Below are 23,842 nucleotides of genomic sequence, written 5' to 3' on the forward strand. Positions count from 1 at the left end.
AAGTGACAACTTACATGACACCTGATTTTTTGATGTGATACATGGTACCTAATTTTTAGACAACTTAATCACACCTAATTTTTAGTCAAGTGATTTTTTTTAGACAACTTAATCACACCTAATTTTTTCAGACAACTTAGACAAGTAGTTTGATTAAGGCACCTAACTTTTTAAGTAACAAAAGGGTAAATCGGCAAGAAAAAAATGGCTAGATTTGATATGTTTTGAATAGTGAATTGGCCATGTTTGGCATAGTTTTCTAGTGTCAGCCAAAACAGGGAATGGTGGTGCCAAAGTGAGTGCCATTTACATCATTGTTAGAACTACTTATCTATCCCAAATTGTGGCTACAAAATGAGCGACAAGTGACATTCAAAAATTTAGAGAAAAAAAGTTAAAACTATCATTTTTAAGGGTTAACTAGAGTTGGGTGAATAAAAAAATGTCCAGCAATTTCTTAACTGTTTGTCTTAAATATTTGAAACTAAGGAAGATAAACATAAATTGGCCGTACAATTAGGCCCTTACATGTACATTCTAAACTAGTTTATAAATAGTTTTTCGATTTATATGCAAGACATTATTATTAAAATTAAGCACCTCATCTTATAGGCATCGAAAATAAGATCAAAGTTAAGTGATGAATGTAAGAAAACAACTATTAGTACATGGTTTGAATACAATAGCTGGATTGGAAGAGTCAAATTACTTTAAGCAGAGTATCTTTGGCTTCCAGCCCCTCAGCTTGCTTATCAAAAAATAAATAAATAATAGATTTACACTGAAGAAGGGGGTGTTTCTTGCATTAAATTTGGGTGCAGCTTTCCTTGCAGAAAGCAGCTCCGATGTTTGCATCACACAGAAAGGCCTGCAAAAACGGCACGGGTGGAGGATATATCCCTTGTTTTCTATGCGACACAAACACACCCTTAGTCCATAACTTTAAACTCTTTCAAAACCAGTGTAGGGAGAGGTGATCGGAGTGAAGAAGAAAATGAGTGATGAATCTGGGGTTGTCAACTACAATCTTATGATGATGTTGAAAATGCATCATGTCCACTCTCATCTTCCAAAATAGGGTTCCCAAACACATGCAAGGGCAAGTGGTATTAATTAGAACCTTGTTTGATTCCATCTCCGGCTCCCAAATAGAGCCTTACATGCTTCCAATTTTCAGTGTGCTGATTTCTCCGTCTCCTATCCAGGCCTTAACCCCAGCCCACTGATAATTTTTTTCATAGCTCTCGGGTCATGATAAATAATTTTCTGCTACCACAAGTAAAGGGGTGATAGATTTTCCCAAAAAATCTCCATCCAATTGGTAGTTGAGTGCAATCACCACAATGATGGCCTGACTTTTAGATCCCAATTGCAGTCAGCCTTGGAAAATAATAATAATAAGAAGAAGAAGAAGCTATTCATTGACCATTTCAGCTAGCCTCCCAAAAAATTTTGTTGATCACCAGAGAAGGGTCCTCTCCATGCTCTAACGTCCATAGCCCTACAGCAAATCAAAACTCAACCGTCTTAGGATATTCATGGTCCAGCTCATGAACAGCTCAAGTGGGTGAACAGGCCAATCTTTGAGACATACTACCGCACTCATTTTACTAAGGGGAGGGGTTTACAACACTTCTCAGCTCAACATAATAGACCAAACATTTCAGTTTTCGCACCATGCTAGACAACTTAACTACGTGCAAGAATCCAATAAGATAACAATAAGTGCATAAAAGAAGTTCGAGACTTCAAAAAAAAGAATAAAAGAATAAAAACTTTTGGTTTCAGATTACTGAGCGTTCTGATCCTGTTTGCCGCACAACTATCTTTGCACATAAAGCTGTGTTTAAATGTAGCATACAATGTCAGTTGGAAACTGGGAGCGGTTTGTGAATGTCCAATCCATACTCTGAAACAAGTACAGCACCCAACATCCCTTCATAAGATGAAAAGCAGTCCTGCCAATGAGCTGCACCTGCACCCAGTGAATAACTAGTGGGAGCGCAGTGACATCAGACATCAAAAGGTCCGCTCTCCTGGCACAGTATTGACTAAAACGACATAAAGCACTCTTTAATGCAGATTAAGAGCCATCAATAGAAGATGCTGCTGCTTCTGTAGCTTTCTTCTCTTTTTGTTTCTCCCTTCGCTTCTTATTTCTCGAGGCATTCTTACTAATCTCCCTAAGAAATCATTACGCAAAATAATAATAATAATAATAATAATTAGAACAAAACCATGTTATTTTGACAAAAACCAAGAGTGAACTTATTTTTTCCCTCCAAGCAGGAGGATGGCTACTTACTCGGATGGACCAGTTCTGCCAAAAAGCTGCCACAAGGTAAGAAGTAGAATCAAATAATTGTCTGAAATCACATTTTAGCAAGTGAAATTTCAGTATTCTGAAAAATGTACCTCGGCCTGAACTGCAGCTACAGCTTTGGAATGCGGTGGGCGGTATGCAGAAGGTTTCTGTGGAGGATTACTGGCTTTTACAGAAGGCTGTGAAGACAGTGAAGGCTTCGAACCTTCAAGAAAGAGCAATAGTCATCCATGAACTGTATTAATAAACCACGGAAATAATCACGTCTATTTGGTTTACCCTTGTCACTTGCATCAATCTTCAAATTCTCTTTCAACAATTGTGTAAGTTCCTCAAAATCACCAAACTTATCTAATGCCTCTGGTTTCCAGTCTGCCTGCAAAAAATAATACCAAAAGATTTGTACTTTGTAGGAAATAGGAATGATGGGAGGGAAGAAGCTTGCATCATGTTGAATGCTAACCTGGTACAGCTTGTCGTACATTTTTTTATAGTACAGAGACCCATCATGGTAGAAAATTTTAATCCTGCAAAGGCACAGTTTGTCACTATACGAAATATCTGCAAAAGGATTTTAAATTTTGCAGTGTCAACAATAATCCAATCCGCACCCATTGTCTATTTGCAATCTAGGAGCTGTTGTTGCAGTCATCAAATACCGGCCATCAGGAGACCATTCGCAAGTAACAGCGCATTCAGATTTTGTTGTCCCAAGTAATTTCTTTTCTGAGCAGTCCCAAAATGCCTACAGATTAGACACATATTGTAAGTATACTAGAAATAATCTAAGCAGGAAAAACATTATAATCTGTAAGTAGCCATGATCCCATGATCTGTAAGCATTATAAGCTGGTTCAGTAAGTAGCCACAATCAGTAGGCATTATAAGCACAATCTCTAGGTGTAAGCAGTCCCAAATTGCCTACAGATTAGGCACATTTTGTTTTTACCACCAGCTTATAATGTTTGCAAATTTTTTTAAGTAATCTAAGCAGAAAAAATTCAAGAATATGTTAGTAACAGCTTTCTACCTTTTTCCTTCTATTCAAATGGTCAAAGCAATCAGACATCCAAATGAAAATGGACAACAGTAGAAGCAAATGAACTACTGTTTGAAAAGAAAATCGCTAACCAACCAGAGCAGCAAATCATTAAGCACTGTGGCCTTGATATTACAGTCGGATGCAGCAGTTAAATATGAGAAAAGATGGATGATTATAAAAACTGGATCCCGAAAATCAGGATTAAAAACTAAAATTGTCCATTAAGCAGTAAAACAGTGTATAATATATCTGAAAACAATCTGTTCAAAACACAAATTCCCAGTGTACCACTTCACGGCAGAATTTTACAAATTAGGTTTTAGGTGCATCATCTAATGATGCCCTGTGAGCATTAAATAGCTTGGCATCTTTTCTAGCTTAAGAAAACATGGTTACCAAGCATGCTGCAAGTAACCATCCTCAAATTCTAGCACATTGCTCTCAAATCTATTGAATTTACTAAGACCCAGAAACAAACGAATCAAACAGTTCCAGCTCTACGTTTGACTCCCCACCCATTGCAGCTCAGATGGCACAGAGAACCATGCCACGATATGCATGAATAGTGTCTTTCTTGATTTGGTAACCAATCCAGCACCCAAGCCAGTTGATTTGGGACCAGTAGAGCATATCCATATTCGCCATACAGTATGGACCATTATATAGATAAAAAAAGCAGGTGCAAAGGATCATTTTTTCGCATATCAGGGGGAAAAACAACCATTTTTAGACTATGCCAAAGATGATAAGAGGTTTCTGATAACAGCTTGAGAGTTTTGGGATTTAAGGGAAATTGAACCCAAAGATTTATGCGAGATATTTCTTCTTCATATATTCATGTACAACAATCAACGTCAATAGGCAATTTATAAGCGCTTCACATGATTTTAAGCAAGGTTAATGTACAAATATAAAATAAAATTATACTGTTTATACCATAATGGCATTCCATTTTTCTTCAAAAATACCATACATGCAAAAATCATATAATGCATGCACATTATCAGACTTTACAGAAAATCTGTATGGTATACACCACAAATAACAGAAAGAGGATGTGTCAAACTAGTTTGCCCTGTACTATACGCTTGCCACCATAGCACATCAGTGCTTTCTCTTTTTTGTAATGTATTGCATTTTAAATGATTTTAAAAAAAACTGAAGTATTGCAATGATTTCATTATAATATTGGGATATTATCACAACATTCTTTTAGAAGTCATTTTCCAAAAAAATTGTATTTTCAATTTTATGTTTTTATTTAACTCTTTCCAAATACTTTCCTCAGAAGAGCCACTTATTTTTTAATTCTCCCAGAAAACCCTATTGATATTATGACAAGACAAACACTTTTTAATATGATCATGGGATACACCACTATCCAATCATTTTGTTTTTTAACAGTAGAAAGCAGGAAAAATTTCTAGATTTCTTTTTCATTTTCCAGCATTTTGGCTAGACATATTCAGTCAATTTAGGTTACACTGATCTCATTCCCACCCATAAAGGGAAAAGAAAAGGGGAAAAGGGAAATTTAAACATGCTAAGGATTGGAAGGTATTCAAAGATATATATATGTGTGTGTGTGTGTGTGTGTGTGTGTGTGTGTGTGTGTTTTGTATCAGTTTGCCCGATAGGGGCAATTTTGTCTTTTCACATGTAATTATAGCTGTTTTCTAGAAACAACTATATTCTAGTTTTTCTTATTTTTTTCTAGTTTATTTTCTCTTTTTATTTTTATTTTTCTTTGTCATTAGGGGCCCCACTCATAGAGTCGTTTGGCCCCAACAGTCATAAATATGACAATTGGGAGCTCCCCAACCATTCTATGAGGGGAGCTCCCAATGGCCTCCTCTTTCTTGTGATGTATATAAATAAGGGTGTCTTCCCCCTATTTCTCTCATTGCTTTCCAAGCACCTCATTAATAATATTCCTATTCTTTTACTTGTTCGTGTTGCCTTTTGTAGGCTTTTCTTTATTGTTTCATAGTGGACTTCTTGCTTATGCACTTTTATGCCTATTGTGCCTTTGTAATTGTTCACTATTGAACCTGTTTGGTGATTTTGCACCTTATCTTTGTAATTCTGCATGCTTCGTTACAAAAAGAAGGGCTCTAATACATAAAACCTTGTTAATGGAAATGTCATCCAAATGGGGCCTAAGACCTCACGTTGTTTCCTTCAGCACTAAAACAGAGAGACCGCAGCACATCACTGAAATGTTTCTATGCCCTATGGCCAGGATAGCAAGAATAACATCTGAGGCTCCCCTTCGACATGGTCGATTACCAAAGGTTGATCACAAGATTAACAGATAGAATTAATACCCGGTTATTGAGACAGAATTTTTTCTACCATGGGGAGGGTAGAACTTTCAAATTCTATTATCAACCATCTCTCGAGATACTGGATGAATGTATGCAGCTGCCAGCTTCAGTCCTATTAATTATACTTGGTTTGCCTAACTTTATGGATTGCAAGGAAGGATATATTCATAGCAGGGGTAGGTCAAACTCCAAACTTTTCCAGTGGCCTGGACATCAGAGATTGAGGAAGCTTGAATGAAAAATGGGAGTAGTCATTCGAAGATAATATTAATCTCAATATGCAAGTTGATTTAAGGCCAATCCTTTCGATAGAAAAATAGGAGCTGAAATAGAAATTTGTGGCAGCTTCGGTCAAAATTCAAAAGCATTTGGAAGGTACCAACTAAGCTCAAAAGTTTCTTCTGGAAGATTTTTGAGATTCAAATTAGGAGGTGACAATGAGGTTCAGTGAAAAGGTCCTCAACTAATTGAATGATAGGATAATGCTGAAACTATGACCATATAGTCTGCCTATGCAATGCCATCATATAGCATTGAGAATCCTTTAGAGATACTTCATGTATATTATGGTCTCATCTGCCTACAGGCAACATATGGATGCAGATTCTTCTATAGGATACTGAAAGATACAGTCTTGAGCGTGGAGGTGTAAACAGAGCCTAGAGCCACAAGGAAGAAGATGTGCAGCCTTGACAGCAAATATGGTGAGGGGCCTGTATCACTGAGTTCTAATTATATAATGAATCTCCTCCTAGGGGCATTCCTCGGCATCAAATTTGATCACTAACTATAAAATTACAGCATTTCCCATTAACATGCCAAAATTTGGCATCAACTTTAACATTACAGAAAAAACCTAAGATTGTTGAACATTACAAACCTGGCATTGTCTAAAGGGAAAAGACCAAGGGTAAGGAGAGAGAGAGAGGGAGCTTATTGTAAAAGTATCTTCAACAAGATACTATGATCAAGACCTTAATATTCTTGATGATAAACACGTGCACACATGCACAATAAGAACTCTTAGAACACTGTGCACAAAAGCACAACCCACTAAATCTCACAAATGCACAAAAGCATAAAAAGAATAAAAAAACACTTTATTAATCACTTGGGCTTTGACCCAAAGCATTACCAAATATAATAGAGGGAGGCCCTTTATATAGGGCAAGGGAAGATCCTTGGAGGGGCTCCCACATGGTCGTTGGAGCCCCTCCAACAGTCACAAATACATATATATTCAAGAATTGAATATGAGTGCATTGAAAAGAAAAATGGAAAAATAAAGAAAAGAAAAAGGAAATTACAAAAAGCATATTCAAGAATTGAATATGAGTAAAATGTGTGAAAAGACTGAACTACCCCTACGGCTAATAATAAATACATATATATTTTATATATATAATAGGTAGATACATATATTATATATATATGTATATGTATTACCTTATATATATAAAATATATATTAGATTACAAGATTCGATTACATAATTTAACACCCCCCCTCAAACTTAGGGCAAGATGACCGAAAGTTTGCCAAGGAAGAAATTGAACCGCGGAGCACACAAAGCTTTGGTAAAGAAATCTGCCAACTGATATTCTAAAGTTACATATGAAAGCTCTATAACTCCTTTCAGATACGCTTCCCGAAAATAGTAACAATCCATCTCAATGTGTTTAGTCCGCTCATGAAAAGTATGATTTTTGGCAATGTATATTACACTCTTGTTATCACAGCATAGCTTGGTGGGTCATTCTATTGTGATCCTCATGTCTTCTAATAGCTAATGAATCCATACAATTCCCAAGGTAGTAGTCGCCATGACACGATATTCAGCTTCTGTTGAGGATAGAGACACTTTTTGTTGCTTCTTACATCTCCATGAGATCAGCGAGTCTCCTAAAAACACACAAAAACCAGTGGTGGAGTGAGGGTTATTTGGGTCACCTCCCCAGTCAGAGTCAGTATAAGCAATTAATTTTAGTTCAGAAGAAGATGATAAGAATACTCCCTTGTTTAGTGTACCCTTTATGTATCTCACAATCCGCAAGATGACACTCATGTGAACTGATGTTGGTGTATGTTGGAACTAACTTGCAGTATGAACTGCATTAAAAATATCTGGTCTAGTAATACTTCAGATACATCAATGATCCCACACGCTGTCTGTAGGGGGTGGGATCGGAGAGAGGATTGCCATCATCAATCTTTATTGTAGCTCCTATTTGTTAAAATATATATGTTCTCATACACACACACGCACACACACACACACACACATATATATATATATATATATATATGTGAAATACATGATAGGGGTATTTTGGTCATTTACATAGTTGTTTTTAGAAACAACTATTTTATGTAACTAATTATTTTTAGTTCTTTTAATTTTTTTTTATTGAAAAGGGATTCACACATAAGGGGCCTCACATAGAGCCGTTGAGACTACCAACGTCTCTATGGGGAGCCCCCAATGGGTCCCCTTTTTTAGCCCTCATTTTTTGTATAAATAGGGGATTCCCCCCTCTTGTATTCTATGACCTTTTAGGCCCTCATTCAATAAAGCATATGTAACTTATGCCTCTTCGTAGGCTTATTGTGGTGTCCATTAATGGACCATTTTGTTATTCCCCATTGTGGGGTTGTGTTTGTCCAATGTTGGACCTTATGAATGCATTATTCATTTCCGCATACTTTCTAACATGGTATCAGAGTACGATTATAATCAAGCTAGTCCTTCGGTGCATTGGAAAGCGTGATGTTCAAAAAATCAAAACAGTGGTGAAGTTTTTGTTACCTCTTTTCTTTCTCTACGTTTTGATGAAGTGTTTGTTATCTCTTATCTCTCTTCCTTCTACTTGGGATTACTTGGCACGTATTCTTACACTTTTCAAGTATTTAGCCCATGCATTACACATGAGAAAAACACTTGTTTTTTCTCTACCATTGAATATATATATATAGATATATATGTAAACATATATATACATATGTAGTATGTTTTGAAAGGAAATGTATGGTTTTTTCTAAAATAATATTTTAACCATCATTGAACTTATTTAAGGAAACTAGATATATGTAGTATGTTTTGAATCTTGAAGCCTTTTTTGAAAATAACTCTAATATATATATATACATATATATATAAGCATGAATTATTTATTCTAGATGTTTCGTCAATCATTGTCTTATCTTAATGATTTGATAATGATGTCTTATTTTATAAAATATAAACTTGTTTTTCATATATATATATATATATATATATATGTGTGTGTGTGTGTGTGTGTGTGTGTGTGTGATAATCGTCAAAATACAATTTGTATTTCATCCTTGATAGACATGCAGATTCATGTTTGAAATTCTCGATTCGTTACATGCTTAAAATGTAAAATTTTATATAAGCATTTGCATATATGCTTAAACTTGATTGAAAGCATGTTTATTTTATGAGACATATGGCTTTAATTATTGCATGAGTGCTTTTTCTATGAGAATGTATGCACTTAGTCTCTCATATTGTTTCTTTTATCTATGCATATGCCTTGTTCCTTATTAAAACTCTCTTGTGTCATCTTTTGAAAATATGTATTTTTGTATTACAATTGATAGCATTAAGATGTTCTCAATGTTTGAGAATGGTTCTAGATTTTTCATCTCTAGATTGTCGTGAATACATTTTGATAACCGTTTTGTAATGTTTTTTAAGCATTCTTTTACATAAATAAAATTGTTTATTCATGTGTGATGTTCCTCTTTTACCCTTTTTATGGGTTTTGCTTAAAGTGTTCTTAGACACCTCATTTTGCGTGTTCGAAGAACATTTATGGAAGACCACCTTTTGCTTCGTTACATGATAACTCAATGTTCTCTAAAATGTGATTACATTATGATAAATGATTTCATAACCTTCTTTTGGCTTCATCCCGTAGTGGGTGTGTGTACTCGCACTTTATGTACATGTTTATTGGTTCATTATTGAACCTATTGCATGCAAAATCATCTTCTTGTGTGGGCTCTATCCCCCTTTAATGAGATATTTTCTCTATTTTATGTATGCCTTTTTTAGCATGTTGTATTATGAGAGTTTTCGTGAGCTTCCTCTTCTTACATACAACAACAACAACAACTACGCCTTCATCCCAAAACAATTGGGGTCAGCGATATGAACCAAAAAAGAAATTCATTTTGGGTCTTCCACATAAATCCTTTTCCTTCAATCATTTCTATCCAACGCCATGTCCTCGGTGAGGTTCAAAACATTCATATCCTTTCCTATCATCTCCATCCAAGTCTTCCTAGGCCTACCCCGACCTCTTTTAACTAATATATTTTCCCATTTCTCCAACCTTCTAACTGGAGCATCATTAGGCCTTCGCCGAATATGTCCAAACCACCGTAAACGATTCTCTCGCATCTTATTTTCAATGGGTGCAACACCTACCTTCTTACGTATCTCTTCGTTCAGAATCTTATCTTTTATTGTATTTCCACACATCCATCTAAGCATCCGCATCTCAGCTACACTCATTTTTTGAATATGATGTCTCTTGGCAGCCCAACATTCCGTACCATATAGTAAAGCGGGTCTAATAGTCGTCCTATAAAACTTTCCCTTCAACCGCAATGGCATTCTACGATCGCACAGCACTCCAGTAGCACTTTTCCATTTCATCCACCCAACCTTTATCCTATGATTTACATCTCCATCAATTTCTCCATACTTTTGAACGATGGATCCCAAATATTTGAAATAATCATTCACCGGTATATCTTGCTCACCAAGCTTCACTACACTCCCATCACTACTTCGTTGCTTACTAAACCGACATTCCATATATTCGGTCTTACTCTTACTCAACTTAAAACCTCTAGCTTCCAATGTCTGTCTCCATAATTCTAACTTAGCATTAACCCCAGCTCTAGACTCATCAATCAAAACAATATCATCAGCAAACAACATACACCACGGTACATTTTCTTGAATTGATCTCATAAGCTCATCCATCACTATCGCAAATAGGAAAGGGCTTAAAGCAGATCCTTGATGTAACCCAACCGTTATCGGAAAATTGGTTGTCACCCCTCCACAAGTGCGGACATTGGTTACTACTCCTTCATACATATCTTTAATTATACTAATGTACTTGAGAGAAACACCTTTCTTTATCATTGTCCACCAGAGAACGTGCCTAGGTACTCTATCGTATGCCTTCTCTAAATCAATAAAAACCATATGCAAATCTTTGTTCCTCTCTCTATATCTTTCAATAAGTTGTCTAAGAAGATGTATAGCTTCCATAGTTGATCTTCCAGGCATAAAACCAAATTGATTCTCCGATATCATGACAACCTTCCTCAACCTAGACTCAATCACCCTCTCCCAAAGTTTCATAGTATGACTCATGAGTTTTATACCACGATAGTTTGTGCAATCTTGTATATCACCCTTATTCTTATATAAAGGCACCAAAGTACTCTTCCTTCACTCATTAGGCATCTTATTTGTTCGCCAAATCAAGTTAAAAAGATTTGTCAACCATTCTAAACCTTTCTCTCCCAAGCATTTCCAAGCCTCGATAGGTATACCATCTGGGCCAACTGCCCTTCTTGATTTCATTTTCTTCAAAGCCTCTGCAATTTCTTTCTTTTGAATCTTGCGCATGAAGTCACGATTTATCTCATGAAAAGGAATGGAGAAGTCTCCAAGATCTTGAGCATGACTATCATTAAATAGCTTCCTCTTCTTACATGATATAGAAATTTCATATGCATTATTTGCTTAATGTTTCATGATAAGTCTTTTTTGGTATAAATTAAAGAATTGATCATGATTAAGCATAATTCCTGTTTATGCAAAATTGTTGTTATGAGACATATTGTTGTCATTGATTATATTGGACCTTTGATTCGATTTTTTAATCGGTCCTCTTTGTAAAAACTTCTATTTGGAAAATGATTCCCTTAAGTGTTTATTGTCTTTTTATGGCATTTATATTTGTCCATCACATGTTATTTAATGCATCATTTGTTTGGCCTTATTATTGTTATATTAGAGATGTTTGTTGAGGTGAGTTATGTGCACCTCGTGTTATGTCATTTTAGATTGTCAACTTGTAGTTTGACTCTAAAATGACTTGTTAGGTGATCTGTAATTATGAGTGTGTCACTCGTTTATTTTGGCCATTGATTTTATTATGGATGCTCTTAATTATATATACATGTGATGGATGTCTAAAATTTGAAACCATAAGTGTTTTAAGATATATTGAAATTGATAATCTGTTAAATGTTTGTCAGTACAAGTCTTATTGCCCCAAGTATTTTCTCCTTTTATGCCTCTTATCTAAGTGTCATCATATGTAGACAAGACATATTGTTCATACCTTTGTGTGTGTTGGTAGCCCTTTGTTGGCTTTGTTTTCTTGGTCTAGTAGCTGAACACACTTGTCTTGAGTGTCATCATATGTAAACAAGGCACGTTGATTCACACCATTATGTGTGATTTTAGTCCATGTTGGCATTTGTGTCCTTATTCTAGTCGCTGAGATGTAGGACCATGGTTGGCTTCTTTCACTCATTTCAAGTGTCATTTTATGTAGACAAGAGATGTATTGTCACACCTTCGTGTGTGTTTTAACCCATGGTTGACTTGGTACTCTTGTTCTAGTAGCTGAACATACTTGATTTTGAGTGTCTTTTTACGTAGACAAGAGATGATTTTAGTCCATGTTGATATGTATTCTCTTGTGCCTGTCGTTGATACATTCATTTCAAGTATTATTACATGTAGAGAAGAGGTGTTTATACACACCTTTGTGTGTGTCTTTGGCCTTTAATGGCATTATATTTATGTTCTTGCTCTAGTAGCTTATACACTTGATTTATGGGTATTGGAAGACTAATGAGGTAGTTGCTTGTAGTGGATGAACTATTGTTGAAATTTGCAAAATTTCATTCATAATTTATTCTTTTTAAGAAATACAAGTGGATCATATCATTGATATGCATATTTGAAAATCAATTTGATATTTTGGCATTTAATCTATGTATTAAGTGCTTATGGTTTTTCGACCACCTTTGTATTTGATATGCATAATGAGTTTTTGTATTTGCAATCATTTGAGTGAGATTTTCCCAAATGTGTAAGGTCCTCTACTCAAATAACATTCATTCTTGACTCTTGGGTGGATGTTTTTAATATACTTAGTCAAATCATGTTTTTCATATGACATTTGTTTGACATAGAACTTCTTCTCTTTAAAGATGTGAAAGACCCTATTGATTGACTTATGTGTGTTAAATATGCTTTTGTAAAGCCCCATCTTGGGATCTCATATATTGAAGTTCGTATTCGTCATGCCTTTGTGCATTTGTATCCATGTCTTTGTGCACTTATGAGTGTTCTCCTTTGTGCCTTTATGCACTTTTTGTTTTTCTTGATTTTGTTACACAAAGTCTCTTTTTATAGAAAATTTTCTTATACCTTTGTTTACTTTTATTCAAGTGTGTCTTTGTACACGTTTTCCTTTGTAGTGTTGGTACTTGTAGTGCACATCTTTGAAGACTTTTTCACATTTAGTAATGTTCTCTTCTTAGTGTGGCTTTTGTGCCCATATCCTTCTTCAAGAACATAGTTTGTTTTATCAATAGAGTATTTAAGTTTAAATCATTTTTGCATAATACTCAATTGAAATGCATGAAATATCTTTTGAATAGTTGTTTTGATGAAATCATATGATCAATCTTATTTGATATCTTTTATTTGATTAAGATACAAAGATCTTTTTTACTTTGAGTTTTTTTGGCTTGTTCTACAGGATCGCCAAGATGAAATAAAAGAAATATCTATGATACATCGTGGAAGGAGCTTGGGAATGATCATTAAAGACAATTTAAGGCTGACATTTGCAAAGTTCTTTCATGTGCTCTAAAGATGATGGCTTTCATTGAAGATTCTTTGAAGACTTAAAACCCTCCTTTTTTGTATCTTCAAACTTTTCGTTATCCCCACATAAAGTTTGAGGGGGGTGTTAAAATATATATGTTCACACACACACACACACATAGTTATGTGTGTGTGTGAAATACCTTATAGGGGTATTTTGGTCATTTTACATAGTTGTTTTTAGAAACAACTATTTTATGTAACTAAATATTTTTAGTTCTTTTATTTTTTTTATATTGAAAATGGATTCACGCATAAGGGGCCCCACATAGAGCCGTTGGGGCTCCCAACGTCTCTATGGGGAGCCCCCAATGGGTCCCCTTTTCAGCCCTCATTTTTTGTATAAATAGGGGGTTCCCCCGTCTTGTATTTTATGGCCTTTTAGGCCCTCATTCAATAAAGCATATGTAACTTATGTCTCTTCGTAGGCTTATTGTGGTGTCCCTTAGTGGACCATTTTGTTATTCCCCATTGTGGGGTTATGTTTGTCCAATATTGGACCTTATGAATGCATTATGCATTCTTGTAATTCATTTTTGCATACTTTCTAACACTATTATAGCAAGAGTTTCACAAACTTTATCATCCGTAATACCTAACCAGTCAATAACCTCATATGCAAGCTTAGTTTGAGACAAAAAATACCCTTTATGAGAGTATGTCACTTTAATACCCAAAAAATAAGTTAGAAATCCCAAATCAGACATTTCAAATCTATCATTTAAAATTGATTTTATGCTTTTAACCCCTTTAGTATTACTTCTGGTTATTAGCATATCATCTACGTACAAAAGCAGAATGACAATCCCTGCATTGGTTTTACTAACGAACAAAGCAGTGTCAGTGAAACGGGATGAAAACCCATTTTCTAACATTACGGAGTTAAACCTATCATACCAAGCCTTGGGGGCTTGTTTTAAACCATAAAGTGATTTTCGAAGGCGAAGCACTTTTCCTTTGAGAGTCTTCATTCCTGGTGGAGCATCCATATAAACCTCTTAATTTAAATCGTCATTTAGGAATGCATTTTTAACATCCATTTGATAGATGTTTCATTTGTTAATTGAGGCAACGGTGATGAGGCATCGGATAGTGACCATTCGGGTTACAGGGGCAAACGTTTCTTCATAGTCAATCCTGTATTCTTGACTATATCTCTTTGCAACTAACCGAGCTTTATATATCTCAAGAGATCCATCGCTCTTAGTATTTACCTTAAATACCCATCTGCACCCTATTGCTTTCTTACTCTTAGAAAGAACTTGAAATTCCCAAGTTTTTGCTTTGTTAAGAGCTGAAAGCTCACATTCCATTGCTTTCAGTCACTCATCATTCTTTTTGGCTTCTTCGAAGTTCTTGGGTTCTACACAGGAATGAATGGCGCTAAGATAGGCTCTATGTTTAGAAGTAAAGGAATCATATGAGATGAACCTAGAAGGCATCTTTCTATTTCTCTCAGTTCTTCGTAGATTTTCATCATTTGTTGAATTGGAACCTATTTTTCAATCGCACTCTTAAAATTGTTTTTGTCTCTATGGGTATATGTTATAGGGTCTCTCGATGCCCCTTCATTACTATGTTGGGAGATAGGAGGATGGAAGGGAATATTTTCTTCATCTTCTTTATCATTGGCCTCATTAGGAGTGAGTTCATTATCACTATCATCATCATGAGCTAATAATTCAAATAAAAAGGAGCAATCCATGTTTTCTTTAAAAGGTTCACTTTCTTTAAAACCATTAATATTTTCCAGAAAACTCACATTTCTAGAAACATATAATTTATCATTTTTAATATCATAACAACGAAACCCTTTTTGGGTTTCGGAATATCCAAGAAAGGCGCAGGCAATGGCTTTCAGTGAAAGCTTGTCGTTCTTGTCAGTAAGAACAAAGCATTTGCAACCGAAAATTCTCAACCGACTTATAGTCGGGTTCTTTGGTATACAACATTTCAAAATGCGAGATATTGTTCAAGTTTTTCGAAGGTAGCCGATTTATTAGATAGACAGACGCTAAAGCAGCTTCAGCCCAAAAACCCTTTGGAATGCTTTGAGAAATAAGTAGAGTTTGAGTTGTCTCTATTATGTGTCTATGCTTTCTTTCGGCTAATCCATTTTGTTGAAGGGTTTTCGGACAAGATCTTTGGTGAAGAATACCATGACTTTCAAGATAATTTTTTAATTCACTTGAAAGGTATTCTCCACCAGAGTCAGTTTTAAAAAATTTTAGATCCCCATTGAATTGATTTTTAATCATATGATAGGTTTTAAAAGTAAAAAAAACTTCATATTTGTGTTTAAGAAAATAAATCCAACAGTATCTCGTGTAGTCGTCAACAAAAATGACATAATGCGCAAAACCTCCTTTTGACAAAACAGGTGTCGCTTCCCATACATTTGAATGGACAATTTCAAAAGGTCTTGTTGTAAACATAGATCTTTGACAAAAAGGTAATTTTTTCATTTTCCCAAGTATACAATCGTTACAATTGAAATCACTTTTACATAGGTTTTTAACAAGAGATAAATGAGAATTTTTTACAATATTTGGATGTCCAAGTCTTTTGTGTCACACATTAATATCTTTTTGTTGGACAACATTACAAAATGGGTTCTTTAGAATTTGAAGAGAATCGACGTAGTAAAGATCGTCCTTCCTAGAGCCTTCTCTAATCAACCTCCCAGGCTGGTGATCATGTATCCAACATTTGTTAGATGAAAATTTTATATCACACCCATGATCCGAGAGTTAAGAAACCGAAAGTAAATTTAAGTTTAATTTTAAGTATAAATCTAATTTTTAGAATAAAAAACCCTTGTTTTTCAAAATTTTCAATTCTTTTTACTTCAAGAGATGTTTCATCCACGGTTAAAACAAAGGATGGGGAGCGATTATTTGAGTAATCGGAAAAAGAACTCATACTTGGAGTCATGTGAAATGAAGCACCCGAATCTAAAAGCCATGATGTCTTACCAGGAGGAGAAGAGGTTGACATGACGGCTCCGGAAATAGCCCCTTTGAGAAGAGGTTGAAGAGCATCCACAATTTGTTGCAATGAGAGAGCTCCATTTGAAGATGATGAGCACTCTTCCTTTTGAGGTTAAGATGTGGTAGCGATGGCTAGCAACTTCTTCCATTTTGGACATATTGGTTTGATGTGCCCCAGTTCCTTACAAAAGTGGCACAAGAGCTTGCTATAATCCCGCTTTCCTCCTTAACCGCTTGAACTTGGGTTTTGATTCTTGAAATGAGGAGGCTTGTAGGTCCTTAAATTGCTCTCCGGTCTTAAAACAACATTAACACCTTCATTTTCTTCATTATTGTAAGGTGTTGCTAGAACACTTGGGTTATTCTTACTTATACCCATACGTGTCTCTTCCCCACTTACTTTAGTAATTATATCTTCAAGAGAGGGGGAAGCGAAGACGGATAGGAGAGACGATCGAATTTGTTCAAATTCGGGCCTAAGCCCATTCAAAAAATTGAAAAAACGATCTTCTTCTAATTGCTTGTGCCTAAGCTCAATAGCCTCTCTGCTCCATTTGGGTTCAATCATGGCAAGCTCATCCCAAATAGAAGATAACTCCGCGAAATACTCTCTAATGGTCATTTCATTTTGTTGAAGGGTCAAGGCCCTTTTTTGAAGATAGTATTTGTGGGACAAATCCCTTGAAGTGTACATTTTTTCAAGGTATTTCCACGCTTAAGAAGCTTTCTTGAACTTTATAATGTGGGCATTGATTCTTGTCTTTACGGTCGAGAAAATCCACGAGAGGATTTTGAAGTTCCTCATCTCCCACTCTTTATGTTTTTTGCTATAATCTTCAAGAGCCTTGGCACTTTCTTCTCCTTCAAGAATTTTTATTTCTCCTCTCTCCATCAAGGTGATCTTAGGCTCCAGTTAGGGAATCGAGCCTTGGACATAGTCCCAAAGTTCTTTTCCCTTAATATGTGCCTCCATATTTTTGGCCCAAACGTGATAATTGGAGTCATTAAGTTTAAAGCCGAGAGAGAAATGAGAGTCTTTTTCACCCATTAGATAGGAGAAATGAGGAAAAAAGATACATATCTCAAGAGATTTTTAGACCTTTCTTGGTAGAAGAATCTTCTTAAGTATTGGATGAACGAAAGCATCTTCCCCAATCACCAAATATTTGAGGGCACATTTTTCGAGGCACCAGAAAAATGTGAGAATCCACACGATCTTTCTTTCTCCAACCTCGCTTTGATACCATGTAAAAGTATCTTCAACAAGATACTATGATCAAGACCTTAATGCACAATAAGAACTCTTAGAACACTTGTGCACAAAAGCACAACCCACTAAATCTCACAAATGCACAAAGGCATAAAAAGAATAAAAAAATACTTTATTAATCACTTGGGCTTTGACCCAAAGCATTACCAAATATAATAGAGGGAGGCCCTTTATATAGGGCAAGGGAAGACCCTTAGAGGGGCTCCCACATAGTAATTGGAGCCCCTCCAACGGTCACAAATGTGACCGTTGGAGGGGCCCAACGACTAGTGGTGGGCCCCCCAAGGTACTTGAGTACATTGAAAAGAAAAAAAGAAAAATGAAAAAATAAAGAAAAGAAAAAGGAAATTACAAAAAGCATATTCAAGAATTGAATATGCGTAAAATGTGTGAAAAGACTGAACTACCCCTACGGCTAATAATAAATAAATATTATATATATATATAATAGGTAGATACATATATTATATATATGTATTACCTTATATATATATAATATATATTGGATTACAAGATTCGATTACATAATTTAACACTTATAACTTATTGGGACGTGGCCTATGAACCTGGACAGAGGTGGGGTTGGAGGATTCAAATTATTGACTGGTTTAAACTTGGTCTACTGTATCAAACATTAGCAGCATTTGGATGTTTCGAACAGAGCTTGAATGCTTAACTAAAGAGTCATTACTGTTAAAGGATTAGTATAATTTTGAGGTGGAAGCATGACGTGCTTGATTATAGTAAAAAAATCAATATCTGGTTTTGGCCTTGGTTTGACCTATAAACATCATTGCTAGATATGAACTATTAATGTCATAGTTTACATAGCAGCAAAATTGTAGAAATTACTGTAATATGGTGACCATGGTTAGTAATTGTGCAATATCTAATAGTTCCTTTCAGATGAATTGCAAGCTGGAAAATTTTGAATGCATGAACTGCTTCCTAACATATAGGATCTGAGTCTTTATTACTTCAAACTACATCTCATACTGGTAGTTTTGTACATTAATGCCATAATAAGTCTGTGGATCTAGCTTCATTTTTGTAGTTTCATGAGCTTGATAAGAATGAAAACTTTAGGAACATATGGGAGTTGGAAGTGAAAGAAACATCATGTTCATCATGGAAGTTTGAGGAGTCACCATCCAGCTCTCAATGACATTATCCCGTTCATGTATTTTATCAGTATGCAATTATGGGTTAGTATAATCGCAAATGTCGAGCCTGTGTGAACAGAAATAGCAATACTTTTGTAGTAGTATTTTACAAACAAGAAAGAAGTCAAGGGAATTTGGTATGATGAATGACTTATCTCACATAGAAAAAAAGGAGACAATAACACAAATGTCATGGAACTAGTAAAGCAACATCGGTCAACCTACTGGTGTTCTTTTAAAGTTCCACTCATATTACTTCTACAGAAAGATACAGTTGGAAAAGCAAGACAACAACAATAATGATGATGATCTACATGCTACCAGCGTGTTCCAGAAGCAGCTAATATAACGACTCAAATTCAACAACTTACCATGTCACCAGGCAAATTACCAAAACCTGCTACACACAACACTGTACAAAAGAGGATCAAGGACTACAAACCCAACTGATGGGCGATTGAAAATGAACAGCATCATGAAATGAAAAGATGCCTCAATGTGGGACAATTAACAATGTGAATTACAATGATCATAGTCACTCATATTCATAAGCTGATCTGTTCAACATCCCACATTTCTATTGAAACAGGATCATGCAAGAGAGAAAATGCTTGTGGAAATTAACCATATGGACTTGTTTGCAGGATACACTTTCCTCTAGGGTTCCATCTAAGCGTGTTGTACGGTCCAGTTCCAAGCTCAAAGAGTGGATTGCACTTCTTGTCGAACATGGTCACCTTTGCAGGCATAACTGAGACAAGTTAAGAAATGAAAGCAGTGATGGCGCAAATGCATTCCAATCCACCAATAGAGATAACAACAAAGCATGAGATTCAGAAGAGAATGTTGATCTCTTTGTTTTTGCGAAAACAGAGAAGAGGGAAGAGACTGAGACAAACTAGGTGAAAATGACGATGGCACAAATGGATTCCAATCCATCAGTAATTGTTTACAACAAAAAACTGGAATAGTAATAAAACTTCTCTTTGTTTTCTCGAAAAGGGAGAAGAAGGGAAGAGACTGAGCATGAAGGATACATCCATAAACGACCACGAATTCGGTGCCCGAAGGGGACCACCGAACATCATGAACCGGTCCTTCTTTCCCTGCAAAACCGCCATGAATTCGTCACAATCCAAAGGCCTAACAAAATCCCGAAAAACTAATTTCGAGAAGCAATGCAGATTGCAGCACAAGAACCATACGAAGGGGGACGTGCCCTTCATGGCTTCCATCGGTCGTCAAGTAATTCAATTTCGACTCCCCGTAGTAACTCTGATTGCTCTTATCCACATCAGACTGTGCGACAACCAGAAGCCCCGTGGAGCCGCGATTCCAGAGCATCTGCACTGACGAGCAGCGGAAGAAGCTCCGCCGCGCAACCGGCTGGCTCTGCGAATCCTTGTCACAGGAGAAAATCTGAACGCTCGCGGGAAGTCCCTACACAATGAAGCGAACAACCACCAAATTCACTAACAAAAACACTTTCCAGTTCCCAAAAAAGAGAGCACAATAAGGCGAAATCGATCTGCATACGATAGGGAAAACAGATGAAAAGAATGATTAAGACCTTCGATTCGGGAACGAAAGCCGCGATGTGAGAAGCCGGCGAGCTAGGGAGCTCCATGGCGGCAATCCCGGGGATCCTGAGCTTGTAGAGGACGCCCTTGGGGAAGTCCTTCGGATCGAAGAAGTGTATCTCGTTCGTCGCCATCCGGCAGGCGACTGATTCGTCGTCGCTGAATCGGATCGACGGCCTGATGCAAATGGCAAACAGCTCAGCACATCTCCAAATTCCCAAAGAAACGCAGAATGAGAAAGATGGGGAAACACCATGTTGTCTTGGAAACGTTCTTCTGGAACAGTTGGTAGACAGGGGCGGAGGTGGCGATGCTCCAGAGGGTGAGGTTCTTGTCCTGCTGCTGCCCGGGGGAGGGCTTGCGGAAGGACTGGAGGTAGGTGGATTGCGGGGAGAAGGCGGCAGCGGAGATGCCGGCGATCGGGAAGCAGCGGGTCTCGGCGGAGGCGGAGCAGTCGAAGAGCCTCACGGCGGCGTTGCCGTCGGTGATGGCAAGGAGGAGGGACCCGTCCGGGCTGAAGGACGCCGAGGAGCAGGCCAGACCCTGGAGCTTCGCATGGGGCTGGCCGTCGGCAAACGGCGGGCCGGCGCTCAGGGAGAACGCGTTTGGTTCTCTCGCTGCAAAGAAAAAAAAACAACAAACCGTGAAAACTGAAAAAGAATACTCGTGGGGAATTTGGGCAGAGAGAGAGAGAGATAGTACTGAGAATCTGAAGGGAAGGGGATGATGATGAGCTCATGGGTATGCTTCCTTCGTCTTCCCAACGCCCTGCGTCACTGTGGGAGAAAGCCGAAGGAATCAGATTCACACCTTCTTCCTTTTGCTATATAGGGTGGCCCGCCGCCTGCCTTCCTGTTTGGGGATTCGAAGGGAAACGCTTGCGTTCCTCTTGCTCGTTTTCGTTGATGGAGTGGAGAGATTTTTTTTTTCTTTTCCTTTTTCCAATTGCGATCCTGTTTGGGAACGATGGAAACATATTCCAATGAATTAGATTCTTGTTTCGGTTAGGAGGTGTTTGTTACACCCTCACATGGGAAGCCACATTTCCTTAAAAGGGTTGTCTAAGTGAGAAAGTGTTTTCTCATAAGCAAGAAACTTTTTGCTTTCTTGAAAGGAGAGAAAGCTTTCTGAATCTTGGTTCTGAAATATGAGAAATTCGAATTTTATCAGAAAGCTCCTTTCCTCCTTGTTTCTCAAATGGATTTCATTTGGCTGTCTTAATGTTTTTCTCTTGCTTCTTGTCACTTCTCACTTCACTTGTCATCTCCTCACTTCTTCTTGGCTTTTGTATTATAAGGTAATATTTTTTTTATAATAAACTTGTATATTGATTTATATCAGGGGTGTCAACCGATCGGGTAACTCCGCCTGTGTAGTTATACACTGCCGGTCCCAAGCCCGGATAAAGGAGGAGGGTTGCGGTAGGCCTGTGACAGCCAGCATAAAAACTTTGTCATATCCTATGAAAATGAACCAATATGAGAATTTCGTTGGGGCGTTCCCTACTGAGCGACGCGCTGTACTCTCTAGGCCCGGAGGCAGTGATAAATGTGCAAGGGTTGCTAGGTCGTCGCCCAGAAGCGACGCGTCACACCGGCGCCCGGGTGTGGTGTCAAATAGGCAAGGGTTCCCTCACTTTGTTGGACGGGTGGGGGTAAAGAAGTTAGTCCAAGACCATAAAATTAGGTTAGCCACTTAGAACATAGGGTCTTTAACTGGTAAGTTGGTAGAGTTAGTAGATGTTATGTGTAGGAGAAAGATTGATATTTTATGTCTTCAAGAGACCAAATGGGTATGTGAGAAAGCTAAAGTGATAGAATCTTGGGGATATAAGATTTGGTATACAGGAATAAATAGGAATAGGAATGGAGTAGGGATTGTTATGAGTCGTCAGTTTATAGATAATGTAGTTGAGGTCCGTAGGAAGGGTGATAGAATTTTACTTATTAAATTAGTATTAGGTACGGATATTATTAATATTATTAGTGTTTATGCACCTCAAGTAGGTTTAGATGATTCCATTAAGCATCAATTTTGGGAAGATTTAGATGGAGTAGTACAAGAGACATCTTATGGAGAAAAGCTTTTCATCGGCGGTGACCTTAATGGACATGTAGGCATTAGTAGGGATGGATTTGAGAATATCCATGGAGGCTATGGTATAGGAGAAAGAAATGAAAGTGGAGAAAGGATTTTAGATTTTTGTTTGTCCTATGATATGATCTTAGCAAACACTTGGTTTAGGAAGAGGGAGTCTCACCTAGTAACATTTAAAAGTGGGGTTAATACGAGTCAGATAGATTTTTTTACTACTTAGAAAGAGAGATAGGGGTTGTTGCATCGATTGTAAGGTTATACCAGGAGAAAGTGTAGCTACATAACATAGAGTCTTAATTTTAGATCTTAGAATTAGACAATGCCGCAAAAGGGATAGACATAGGATAGATCCTAAAATTAAGTGGTGGGCACTGAAAGGAGCTAAACAAGGAATGTGTGTAGAGCAAGTAGTTAAGGAAGTTGATTGGTGTCTCGAGGAGGATTCAGAATCAATGTGGAATAAGATAGCGGGTGGTATGAGAAAAGTAGTTAAGGAGGTATTGGGTGAGTCTAAAGGCGGTGCACCACTAGGTAAGGATACATCATGGTGGAACGAGGATGTCAAATTAGCTATTAAGGTTAAAAGAGAGTGTTATAGAAATCTAAGTAAGAGTCGTGATAATGAGAATTTGGAGAAGTATATGATAGCAAAGAAGGAAGCTAAAAAAGTTGTTCGAAACGCGAGGGCTAAGGTATATAAGGAGGTTTATGACAAGTTGGATACCAAAGAAGGCGAGAAGGATATTTATAGGCTTGCAAAGATGAGAGATAGGAAATCGAAGGATTTGGGTATGGTTAGATGTATCAAAGATGAAACGCAAAGGGTTTTAGTCAAAGATGAGGAGATTAAGGAGAGATGGAAAGATTATTTTGATAAGCTATTTAATGATAGTCATGCCCAAGATCTTGGAGACTTCTCTATTCCTTTTCATGAGATAAATTGTGACTTCATGCGCAAGATTCAAAAGAAAGAAATTGCAGAGGCTTTGAAGAAAATGAAATCAAGAAGGGCAGTTGGCCCAGATGGTATACCTATCGAGGCTTGGAAATGCTTGGGAGAGAAAGGTTTAGAATGGTTGACAAATCTTTTTAA

The 23,842-nt window shown here is 37.0% G+C and overlaps 1 protein-coding gene across 1 annotated transcript; it reads right to left on the bottom strand.

Annotated features, from left to right (window-relative positions):
• Window positions 1–1,683: 1,683 nt before the first annotated feature.
• On the bottom strand, window positions 1,684–21,598 carry LOC149817949 (Eukaryotic translation initiation factor eIF2A family protein). The gene is made up of 13 exons (XM_089986039.1): window positions 21,355–21,598; window positions 20,906–21,269; window positions 20,643–20,829; window positions 20,278–20,512; window positions 20,110–20,178; window positions 19,722–19,823; window positions 19,444–19,484; window positions 2,935–3,068; window positions 2,787–2,850; window positions 2,603–2,699; window positions 2,416–2,528; window positions 2,306–2,331; window positions 1,684–2,183 (listed from the first exon to the last, which is right to left on the bottom strand). The coding sequence occupies exons 1-13, from the start codon at window positions 21,389–21,391 to the stop codon at window positions 2,084–2,086; spliced, it is 1,569 nt and encodes a 522-aa protein (XP_089842165.1). The 5' UTR covers window positions 21,392–21,598; the 3' UTR covers window positions 1,684–2,083.
• Window positions 21,599–23,842: the final 2,244 nt, after the last annotated feature.

This window comes from Nuphar pumila, chromosome 13, assembly GCF_984573655.1.
Source record: "Nuphar pumila chromosome 13, dmNupPumi1.hap1.1, whole genome shotgun sequence".
Taxonomy (NCBI): Eukaryota; Viridiplantae; Streptophyta; class Magnoliopsida; order Nymphaeales; family Nymphaeaceae; genus Nuphar; species Nuphar pumila.

What these genes read in the sequence shown, in the direction of transcription:
- LOC149817949 (XM_089986039.1), bottom strand. Translation starts at nt 21,391, where the DNA reads ATGAGCTCATCATCATCCCCTTCCCTTCAGATTCTCA. An exon ending in ATTCGTGGTCGTTTATGGAT is followed by an intron (nt 19,824 to 20,109) that starts GTATCCTTCATG and finishes AACTTGTCTCAG; the next exon opens with TTATGCCTGCAAAGGTGACC. An exon ending in TGTACGACAAGCTGTACCAG is followed by an intron (nt 2,700 to 2,786) that starts GTTAGCATTCAA and finishes TATTTTTTGCAG; the next exon opens with GCAGACTGGAAACCAGAGGC.